Source organism: Trichechus manatus, unplaced genomic scaffold (genome assembly GCF_000243295.1).
Source record: "Trichechus manatus latirostris isolate Lorelei unplaced genomic scaffold, TriManLat1.0 scaffold00065, whole genome shotgun sequence".
Taxonomy (NCBI): domain Eukaryota; kingdom Metazoa; phylum Chordata; class Mammalia; order Sirenia; family Trichechidae; genus Trichechus; species Trichechus manatus.
In genome coordinates, this window is record NW_004444001.1 from 1,355,285 (window position 1) to 1,366,930 (window position 11,646).

The window sequence follows — 11,646 nt, forward strand, 5'->3', positions numbered from 1 at the left end:
AAATGGGAGGTGTGTGGGGGAATATCCAGGAGATAACTCACCCACCAAATCCTTCTCTTCTTTTTCTTTTTTAAATTTTGTTGTGTGGTTGAGAATATACCCAGCAAAACATACACTAATTCAACCATTTCTACATGTACAATTCAGTGACATTGATTACATTCTCAGAGCTGTGCATCCATTCTCATCCTTCATTTCTGAGTTAACATAAACTCACTGCCCCCTAAGTTCCTATTTAATTTAATTCCTATTAATTTAATTTTTCCAGTTGCTATTGTCCCTTTGATCCCATATAGGTAATTCTTAAAAGTGCATAATGATCTTCTCCCCTTCTTAAACATCACATGTGCTGTAATCAGTGGTTAGTCTTCTGTTGAGGTGAGAAGCAGGGAGAGGAAGAGGAGGGGAGGTTGGTTCGATTTTCCGATTTTCCTGGAGACCATGTTGGGCCTTCTGAAGAGTGTCCCCAGTTCCCTCTTTCTCTGAGGCACTTGACAAGCAACGGTTTTGTATCCCTTAGGTTCACTGAGTCTGTTTCCTCATCTTGAAATAAAGGGGATTGAATACTGTCTGGCCTCAAAGATGCTTGTTAGTGTATCTGGTTGCCCCAATGTGCTTCGAGGAGAGGTGGTCTAGAGAGAACTCCGTGGGAACTGCGGTAGGAGAGTGGGGCTTTTCTGGGAATTACAAAGTGAGGTACATAATTTTTATTATTTATGGAATATTATTTATTAATGCCACTCCTCATGATCTTTTTAGCTGTGTTGGGTAAGTCCTTGCCTAGAGTGGATCAGCGGTGGGCGAGAAGGGAGGAGGGGGATTCATCCTAACAACGCCGTCCCCCTCCTGCGGAGCGCCCACTCACTCTCCAACTGGAAAAAGCCGGATTTGTGGCTCAATTCCTGGAGAAATGTGTAGAGCGCGCAAACCCAGGCGCGCGAGGGGACGCGCCCCCTGCAGCTCGCAGGGTTCGGAGACCTACAGCAGTCCCCGGGCCTGGAACCCCGCCCAGACTCCGGCGCTGAACCGCCTGGGTTCCCGCGGAGGGCGGTCCCCGGCGGCTCGGTGGGCCGAGGGGCAGGTCCCGCCTCCCGAGGCGTGCCCGAGCCTTGGCTATATCAAGACGGAGGACTTCAGCACCAGCTGAGGTGTGAACGGCTGTCGGAGTCATTGCCTCAGAGATCCGGAGCCCGGCGCGGATTCGCAGAGACACCGAGACATTCAAACGAGGTGAGGGAGACACAACCGGCAAGAACAGACCCCTGGCCGGCGACCCTGAACTGAGTGTGTCTGCGTGTGTATCCGCATGTGTCCGTGTGTGTGTGTGTCCGCAGGAGTGTGTGTGTGCTGGGTTCACATTTGTTTCTGCTGCAGGTGAATGACGGGCGTGTGTCTGTGCTCTGGGCTTTACGCGCTCGAGTGTAAGTATGCGTGTGACGGGGGTCGGGATGTATCGGAGTCTCAAGGCGGGGGGCGGGGGGGCGGTGGAACGAGTACGGGGTATCCTCTGCCCGCGCTCTCCCGGCTGAAACTCCTGCTGGGGCGAGGAAAGGCGTGGGTGGGGCCGCCCTAGGAGCTTGCGGCGATAGGGGAGCGCTCTCGACCCCCGCCGCCGCTGGCTCGCGGCGTGGGGAAGAGGTCCCAGACGCTGCGGGCCGTGCGGGGGACGCCCGGGGAAAGCGGAGCAGGTTCAAGTGGGCTCCGCCCCGGGACGACTCTCGGGCTTTCGTATCCAACTGGTGCCTCCTGGACCCAGGCCCCTGAGGTCCAGATCCCCGACGCCGCGGTGTCCGACACCCCCTTGGCGCTGAGGTCAGCGCAGGCTGTGTCCCCGGCCCTCAGGAACATGCCAGGACACGTCCCTTAAGAACAAATGAGGAGGTGACTCATGGTGACAAGGAGACCCCGAGGAGCGGTCTGGGTGAAATCAGAACCCCGCCCGGGCTGGGGGGCGGGGGCGCCCCAGAAGCCTCCCGCCCCTCCGCGATCGCAGTCCTCCATCAGCACAGTGACCTACTTGGCTGGCACAGCGTGTTCCGAGGGAAGCCGGGGCACTAAGAGGTCCAGAACCTGGTGTCCGGCCCCTGCCGCGCGGCGCGCCCGCGGAAACCCGGAGCCGCAGTCCTGTGCTGTACGGGTTCTCGGTCAGTCGGAGAAGCGCAGGGGACTCACCCACCCCTTTCCCACCACCGCCGCCGAGAGAACCCCGCCCAGCCTGTCCTCGGGATGGGACGCTGGACTCCGGGGCCAGAGCTGAGCCGGGGCGCGCAGCCCACACCCAGGTGGGAGGTGGGGAGGGGGCGCATCTTTGCGGGGTTGGGCTTCCGAGGGTTCGGACGCTGCTCACGCACTGTCATCTGCATCGAGGGACTCGAGCCCCCCCGCCCCGCATACCCCAAAACTCCCTCTTCGAGGGCCAAAGGGTTGAGAGGAGCAGGAGAGCGAGTCACCCTCGGGCGCAGCTGGCTAGCGCGGACCACGGACCACTGGCACCACCAGAGTCATTTGGGGAACTGTCCTGAGCACCCGGTGGACCCTTGCGCCCCTCTTGTCCGGAAAAGAATCTTGTTACTGGGTTTGGTACTTTGGGGCACCGGGGTAGTTCCTTCCCTGTCTCCCTCTCTCCACGTCGCGTTTCGGGGAGGACATTCGAGCGGTTTTATTTTCGTTGTTCCCGTCTATTTTTATTTTCCAGGGATCTGACTCATCCCGTGCTTTGGGCGTGGAGATAAGGTGGAGGGGCCAGATCTCGGCGCGCCTGTGCGTGCGTGCGTGTGTGCGTGTGTGTGTGTGTGTGTGTGTGTGTTTGTACGTGTGTGAGACGGCGCAAGAGCGCGCGGTTTCCCAGCAGCGGTGGGGGTTTAGGAAGCGGGGCCGGTTTAGCGTGACGTGTTCGCGGCCCCCGGCCCCTCCCTCGCAATCTCCTCCTTCCCTACCCCAGGGTGACGCGCAGCAGGAGTGGAAGCGGAGTTCTGGCTGGCGGGAGAGCTTTGCAGGAAACTGACTCATCACAATTTGTCCCTCCCGCTGTTTAAGGCTCTGCCCACGCACCTCCCACCCTGCGCGTGATTTCCTGGAGATCAGCGCCCCCTCCCGGCCCTGGCAAAAATAGCAAACACACCTTCCAACGGAATCAGGCTTCGCCCGCCTTTCCTTCCCGCCGCTACCGCTGTGCTGCTCCAACGTCGCTCTTCCTCTATCACCACTTAAAAAGAGTACCCTATTGGTTCAACAGTATTTACTGAGCGCTTACTATTTACCTGGGGATTAAAATATTGCTGAGGTGTCACCATTAGGATTTGGTCTAAAACACACAGGCCAACAAGGAAAGCTAATCTTGTTCGTAAAACGAGGGTTTATGTTTTTTCTGAGCTGGGAGTTAAGATAGTGGGCGTGAGAGCTGATTTTGATGGGGATGGAGAGGCCCGTGAGAGCCATCAGGGAACGAGTGGTAGAAGGGGAGAGGGTACCTGCAGGACCCATCTTCAGCTCCTAGAAGCCAGGGAATGTCCAGCTCCCTGATAAAGCCAGCTCCTCCTCCTTGTGCCAGTGCGGCATCAAGACACTCAGAATCCCCACTTCAGCCCTCCTGTGCCCCCTCGCTGACACCCCAAGAGAGCCCTTCAGAGTCTCTTGGGGAGCTGTGCCAAACACTTGCTTGAAACCACTTCGATATGGGTTAAGATGGTCTAGGCAAGGAGGGTCATCAATGTATATTTTGAAAAAGCCACCCCAGGTAATTCTGATGGGCATATCTGGTTAAGAAACCTCAAAATTGGAGAAAGAATAGGGTGTAGGGGCCGAAAGCACAGAACTCAGGGCAAACAGGCCTGGATTTAAATCCTAGACAGGCATGACTTCAAATCTACTTGTATGCTGTGTGACCTGGGACAGGTTACTTAACATCTCTGAGCCTTGGTTTCCTCTTCTGTGAAAAGGAGCTAATATATACCCATGTTTTAGGAAGATTAATATTTGTAAAGTGCTTAGACCAGCCCCTGGCAAGTAAAAACACATAAATAAATCTCAGCCCCTGCCCTGAAGAGAGTGGACAAAAGTTATTTGAGGGCTCTGCCCACGGCACTGTGTGACCCTTCTATGAGGCAGTGGTCCTTGCCCTTTTTAGTTGTGTGATTTGGGGGCAAGATTTGTATCTCTTTGAGCACCTGCCCTTTACACCCTGCCCAATCAGCTGAGACTTGAAGTTGTGGACCCCTGCTCCTCGTGAGAGGAGGGAGTAGATGTGGCACTGGGTCCAGATTCCTGCCCCAGGAGGCCACTCAGCAGAGCTTTCATTCTCAGAGTCTGCAAATCAGGACTTGTGCCCAGAAAAACCCAGTCCCTGCCGAGGATGTGTGGCTGCTGAGTGACCTTGGGCAAGTTACTTAACTTCTCTGAGTCTTGGTTTCCTCATCTGTAAAAAGGGCTCCCCTTATGGGCAAACTCACCCTCAGCTTTCCCTCTCCTGAAGTGGGAGGAGAGGAGCTGGGTAGACCAGCCACCTGAGTTTTCCCTGCCTGCAAAACGGGTTTCTTGTGCAGGCAACGCAGGGCAGGGCAAGGACTGTGAGGTGTCTAGACTTCAGATCACCTGATGTGTCTGGCAGGATGTGGCTCAGCCCTGGAGAAATCATGACCCTGCCTTGTCCCGCCCAGCCCCTCCTCAGCCCCAGGCCATCCGCCTGATGACATTCTTGGGAAAGGCCCTCAGCCCACAGCACCTGTCAGCTGCTGTCTGAAGGAGCTGATAGCTGGTGGTAGTGGGGGGAGGCGAGGCGGGGGGAGTGAGAATGATGGGGAGGAGGCAGGAGGAGGCTCAACCAGAACTGAAGGCAGAGAGATACAGTGCTTGCCGTTTTCCAATCACTTCAGTATACCAGGTGTTGGTCTAAGCATGTTACCTACATTAACTCAGTTAATCCTTAACACTTACTGGCTGAGACATTCACTATTACTGTCCCAGTTTTACAGATAAAGCAACTAGAGCCCAGAGTGGTTAAGTCACTTGTCCACGGTCACCAAGCAGAGCCTAGATTCCAACCCAGGCAATCTGGCTCCAGAGCTCTCGTTCTGACCATGAAGATACAGTCTCTCAACTCTGTTCCATCTGGCTTCCCTGGAGGGACTCACCGACCAATTGCCTGAGCATGCTTCCACAGCCAAGCTCTTTGAACTTTCATGCACCACCAATTTACAGATGAGGAAACTGAGGCCCAGAGACATTAAGTCACATGCTAAAGTTTTAGGAAGTAACTGGTTGAGCCAGGACTAAAACCCAAATCTTCCCGACCCCAAATTCCGGGGTACTTATATATGAGTTGGGGTACTTATACTGTGAGTTGGAATTGACTTGACAGGCAACTTTTTTTTCTGTACTTTAGATGAAGGTTTACAGAACAAGCTACCTTCTCATTAAACAGTTAGTACACGGATTATTTTATGACATTAACAACCCCACAACATGTCAACACTCTCCCATCTGGACCTTGGATTCCCTATTACCAGCTTTCCTGTCCCTTCCCACCTTCTAGTCCTTGCCCCTGGGCTAGTGTGTACTTTAGTCTCATTTTGTTTTATGGGCCTATCTAATCTTTGGCTGAAGGCAGCACCTCCGGAGTGACTTCATTACTGAGCTAGAAGGGTGTCCAGGGGCCGTACTCTCTTGGGGTTTCTCCAGTCTCTGTCAGGCCAGTAAGTCTCACCTTTTTTTGTGAGTTAGAATCTTGTTCTACATTTTTCTGCAGCTCTATCCGGGACCCTCTACTGTGATCCCTGTCAGAGCAGTCAGTGTGGGCAACAGTTTTTTGTTTTTTTTTTAAGTTGCAGAGCAGGGTTACCTCACAAGGACTTGCTAATGTCCAGTCGTGGGAGGAGCCATCAGTCTATTTATTCATTTGAGAATTGACCTCTTGGCTGGATTGGGAAACTGCTGGACTCTGGCAATTCACACATATTTGGGGCATTCACACCTTCCAGGGGCACCTCAGGGGGGAAAACAAATTGATTTTAGCTGATAATACCTGGTGGTAAACAGGACTCTGTTCCTTGCTATTCCAGTAAACCTGTCTTTGTTGACATAAACCTACCCTTCAGTGGCCTACTCCCCCAGTGACCTTGGAGGCGTCGGGCTGCCTGAGCCCTGGGCCCACCCAGTGCCTTTTGATGGGTCTAGGGCCTGTGGGAAGGAAGTGGTGGAAAGTCAGCTGGAGGAAACCAGAGACACCTTCTTACCTCATGTTCTGGGAGGGGTGTGGGCAGGAGAGGCCTAGAGATGGGCCTCATCTGAGGTCACACAACAAAGCATGGCTGGCTAAGGGAGGGTCCAATTTCCTTAGTGACCTGGGCCATACTTATGTCTCAGCTACAGGCACCATGTCGGAGCCGTCAGGGGACATCCCTCAGATCCCATGCAGCAGCAAGGTGTGTCGCCGCCTCTTCGGCCCCGTTGATGAAGAGCAGCTGCGCCGAGACTGTGATGCGCTAATGGCGGACTGTTTGCAAGAGGCCCGTGCACGTTGGAACTTCGACTTTGTCACCGAGACACCGCTGGAGGGCAACTATGCCTGGGAGCCTGTGCAGGGCCTTGGCCTGCCGAAGTTCTACCTGCCTCCAGGGCCTCGGGGGGCCTGGGACGACCTGGGAGGGGGCAAGCGGCCCTGCACCTCAACTGTCTTGCTTCAGGGGATGGCCCAAGGGGACCACGTGGACCTATCGCTGTCCTGTACCCTCGTGCCTCATTCCCCTGAGCGGCCTGAAGTGTCCCCAGGTGGGCCTGGTGCACCTCGGGGCCGGAAGCGGGGACAGACCAGCATGACAGGTGAGGACAGGTGTAGGGAAGAGGGTACTACTGGGAACAGCATAACTGAGACCCAAAGAGCCAATCTGTTTGATTCTTCTTGCTTATTAGGCAAAGGGGAAAAGAGGCCTGGAGAGGGGAAGTGAATTGCCTGAGGTCACACAACAAGCCTGCAGCCATGACTGACTAGCTAACATTAATTGGGAACTTATTAAATACCGGGAGTCCCTGGGTGGTACAAACAGTTAATGTTCTCAGTTGCTAATTGAAAGATTGGAAGTTTGAGTCCACCCAGGGGCACCTTGGAAGAAAGGCCTGGCAATCTACTTCTGAAAAATCGGCCATTTGAAAACCATATGGACCACGATTTTACACTGACATACGTGGGGTTGCCATGAGTTGAAGCAGACTCAATGGCAACTGGTTGGTTTTATTATATGCCTGGCCCTTTGCTAAACTTCTGAGGTGGATTTTATTTAGTCCTTATAGCAATCCTGTGCCGTAAGACATTCTTAACTGCCATTTTACAGGCAAGGAAGCAAGGCTCAGAAAACCAAAAACCAAACCTGTTCCTGTGGAGTTGATTCTGACCCATAACGACCCTATAGGACAGGCTAGAACTGCCCGTTAGGGTTTCCAAGCAGTGGCTGGTGGATTCAAACTGCTGGCCTTTTGGTTAGCAGCCGAGTTCTTAACCACTGCACCACCAGGGCTCTGCACGGCTCAGAGAGGTAGTAATTTGCCTAAGATTCCATAGTGAGTTTGCAGTGGAGAGGAGATTAATGATAATGATTTCCGGGCCACCCTATCCAAACTTCACTTCTCCTCCCTAACACACACACACACACACACACACTTCCTGTCCCCCTTCCCTGCTTATTTTATCCTCTGTAGCACTTTTTACTATCTCTCAACAGCTACTTCCCTATCTTGATATTGTCTGTCTCCCCCACTAGAATATCAGCTCCACGAGAAAGGGATCTGTATCTGTCTTGTTCATTGCTGAATCCCCAGCACTCAGAACAATGTCTGGCACACCGTAGGTGCTTGATAAATAATGAATGAATAATGCTAACATCTGAGCATACACTATGCCAGGCCCTGGACCAAGGCCTTTGTAGAAAACATTTCATTTAATCCTTACAGCACCAGGCCAGCATTATCCTCATTTTACACTGGAAACTGAGGCTCAGGGAGGCGAAGCCAAGGGTCCCAGAGCAAATCTGCAGCTGGATCAGAATAAGTAATAATGTAATAATAATAGCTAACATTTCTATGAGCCAGACACTGTGCAGAACGCTTCCCATGAATTATCTAGTTGAATCTCTAGAGCAGCGCTGTCCAATAGAACTCTTTGCAAGGATGGAAATGTTCTGTATCTATGTCGTCCAGTGTGGCAGCCACTAGCCACAGGAGGATGTTGGACACTTAACATGTGACTAGTGTGACTGTAAGGAGCCCTGGTGGTGTGATGGTTAAGCGCTCAGCTGCTAACCCCAAAAAGAGCCGTTCAAACCCACTAGCCGCTCCACAGGAGCAGGAGAAAAGACCTGGCAATCTGCTCCCATAAAGATTACAGCCTAGGAAACCCTATGGGGCAGTTCTCCTCTGTCATATAAGGTCACTATGAGTCAGAATCCACTTGATAGCACACAATAACAACAGTGTGACTGAGGAATTGAATTTTTAATTTGATTTGATTTTAATTTAAGTAATCACGTATGACTCAAGGCTACAGTACTGAGCTGCTTCGCTCTAGAGCAGACCCATGGATGTAGGTCCACTTACCAATCGTATCTGTGAAATGAATGCCTGTAAATGCATCCCTGGGAGTCAGAGTGGAGGTTCCCAGAGTTCTTCCCTGTACTTGGCAGTGACCCCTATGCGGTTTGCCTTGGTTGGGTGGCTCTGTTGTGTACCCCCTTCCTCTGGACATGCTGACCTTTGTTCTCTCTCCTCAGATTTCTACCACTCCAAACGTCGGCTGGTCTTCTCCAAGAGGAAGCCTTAACTCACCCACAGAGGCATGGCGTTCCTGGAACCAGGGGGCCCCCATGGCCCCTTCCACGTCCTTTGACTTACCGTATTTTACGCAAATAGCATGCACGTTGTATGATTTTTTACCAACCGTGCAATCCCCTCGCACATTATTTTCCTAGGCACACCGTGCGCATTACGTGTGTGGGTGCATTATTTATGTGGGTGTGTTATTTGCGAAAATGCGGTAGTCCTTCAGTTTGTGTGTCTTAATTATTATTTGTGTTTTAATTTAAACTCCTCCTCATGTATATACCCTGATTCCCACCCCCACCCCCAGCCACTGGCATTAGAATTATTTAAGAAAATAAGTAGACAGCAGAATGGTAGGCCCGTCAGAGCGCCAGGTATTTTTTATTATATGAATCCTTATTTAAAACTTCCTCATCCTATGCTCTTCATGTCTTCTCTTCTGGAGGTAAGGGGGGACTGGCTTCATGCCAGCTGCTTCTTCCTTCACCCTCACCTCTGGAGGGGCATGGCTCCCCCCACTCACTGTCTCATGGGTGTTATGAAATTCCACCCATCTCCTGAATTCTGAGACCTAAATCCTTTATCATTTGAGAAGTAAACAGATAGCACTTTTAAGAGGCCCAGAAGAATGGAGCATCATCAGAAACTTTGGGGTCTCCTTACCTCCTCTAAGGTTGGGAAGGGTAAACTTGAAGTGGCACAGCCTAGGAACAGGGCTAGGGACTTGGCACCCTCCTGGCCCATGATAACCTACTCTGTCCTGGGAAGGCAGCAGGAAGGTAGGGTCCTGTAGCAAACCACCCTCATTTCCCCACAGGCCCCCTCTGCCCTCTCCAGGGGGGCCAGCCTCAATGTTTGATCCCCAAACCTGCTGGCTCCCCCAGCCTTTTTTTAGGAGCCCCAGCTCTTTTCCCGCTGGTCTCTCAAGTCCCTTTCTGCTCCTCTCCCCTCCTTCTATTCTTTCCCTCTAGTACCCTCCCGGCTCTGGGTGGCAGTTCCAGGATGCCTGCTCTCCTCATCTCAGTGGACTGGATGGGGAAGGGGCACATTTGAAGAAGGGATTCCAAGTTCTAACTCAAGCAGCTCAAGCAGCGACCATCTCCTCTTTTAGCTCGGGGGGTGGGGACCCTAGGTGGTTGGACAGGCCTCCTTGAGCAAGGATCTCTCTCTGTTAAGAGTATGTGTATGAGGGGGCACAGGAGCAGGTTAACCAGTAAACATGGTACGCACGGGCTTACAGTAAGCGGGGTACACATGGGCTTACTTGTGTTAATTTACTAATCTGTAGTGCACAATTTACATGGGTTTCACCACATCTTTGAAATTGTGCACTACAGATTACTAAGCCAACACAAGTAAGCCCATGTATATCTTGCTTATTGGGTGTCTTAGTTATCTAGTGCTGCTATAACAGAAATACCACAAGTGGATGACTTTAACAAAGAGAAATTTGTTTCCTCACAGTAAAGTAGGCTAAAAGTCCAAATTCAGGGTGTCAGCTCCAGGGGAAGTCTTTCTCTTTCTGTTGTCTCTGGAGAAAGGTCCTTCTCATCAATCTTCCCCTGGACTAGGAGCTTCTCCACGCAGGAACCCGGGGTCCAAAGGATGCACTCTGCTACTGGCACTGCTTTCTTGGTGGTATGAGGTCCCCTTGTCTCTGCTTGCTTCTCTCTTATATCCCAAAAGAAACGGTCTCAGGACACAATCCAATCCGTAGACTGAGTCCTGCCTCATCAACACAACTGCTGCCCATCCCCCCTCATTAACATCATTGAGGCAGGATTTACAACACATAGGAAAATCACATCAAATGACAAAATGGTGGATGATCACACAATACTGGGGATCATGGCCCAGCCAAATTGATACTTTTTTGGGGGGACACAGTTCAATCCATGACATTGGGTAATTTTTCTGGGGGCAGATTTTTCTGGGAGGGGGCTGGTGTAGAACTCATCTGAGGATCTTCCCTATCTGCCCAACCCTTTCCCCATTTCATTGCACTTTCTGTAGCAGCTGAACAAGGAGTCAGAGAGTAGAGGCTGTGGATAGGGCACACTAAGTGGGCTGATTTGAGATGCAGGGTTGTGAGTTGTCTTTCCTGGCATTGAAAGTTGAGCCCTTGGAGACGCTGAAGCACTTAGTGGGTCTGACCCCAGACATCTTCCAGCTCCTGTAACATCCTGGCCTAGACTCTTCCTGGCTCCCACGTGTCCTATTGCCCGTCTCTCCACCTAAAACTGTAAACCTCTCAAAGGCAGGGACCGCGACCTGTACTGCTCTGTGATCTTCAGCCTCTTCCACAATGCTGGGTATACAACAGGTGCTCAATAAATACTTCTTGTTGACTTTACTTGTGGTATTAGTGTTCTCATTACACCTTGTCGTTTATAAGAACAAGTAGTTTGTGTTTTTTTGGTCATTTTAATAATTTTAAAAATAAAATTTTAAATTAAGAATTTAGATTTTTTAGAAATGCAGAAAGCTTGGCAAATAGATCATGAAGCAAACATCAAACAACAAAACAAAAACAATATATCCTAACACCTCTGCCAAGATAGCCACTGTCAATATTTTGGTTTGTTTCCTCTGGATGTCTTTATATACCAAATATGAACATTTATATTTTTTGATAATATACTGTACTTAATGTATAGTCTTTTTTTGTTAATTTTGTTTTTGGCAAAAATATACATAGCAAAACCCACTCCCATTCCACAGTGTGTAGACACAATGATCAGTGACGTCGGTTACATTCTTCACATTGTGTCAACATTCTCATTATATCTGTTGTAATGGTTTCACCTCCATTTACTTAAATCTCCCTGCCCCCCAACCTTC

At 51.1% G+C, this 11,646-nt stretch overlaps 1 protein-coding gene across 3 annotated transcripts; it reads left to right on the forward strand.

Annotated features, from left to right (window-relative positions):
* The first annotated feature begins 1,117 nt into the window (after positions 1-1,117).
* On the forward strand, positions 1,118-10,143 carry CDKN1A (cyclin dependent kinase inhibitor 1A). 3 transcript variants are annotated; one of them, XM_004379410.2, is made up of 3 exons: positions 1,118-1,230; positions 6,361-6,816; positions 8,757-10,143. In XM_004379410.2, exons 2-3 carry the CDS (start codon positions 6,372-6,374, stop codon positions 8,804-8,806), a joined length of 495 nt encoding a protein of 164 aa, XP_004379467.1. In that variant the 5' UTR covers positions 1,118-1,230; positions 6,361-6,371; the 3' UTR covers positions 8,807-10,143. The 3 variants fall into 3 exon arrangements, with proteins under 3 accessions (XP_004379467.1, XP_023589908.1, XP_023589909.1); XM_023734140.1 differs by lacking the exon at positions 8,757-10,143 and having other exon boundaries at positions 6,361-7,367; XM_023734141.1 differs by lacking the exons at positions 1,118-1,230; positions 8,757-10,143 and adding an exon at positions 2,258-2,282 and having other exon boundaries at positions 6,361-7,367.
* Positions 10,144-11,646: the final 1,503 nt, after the last annotated feature.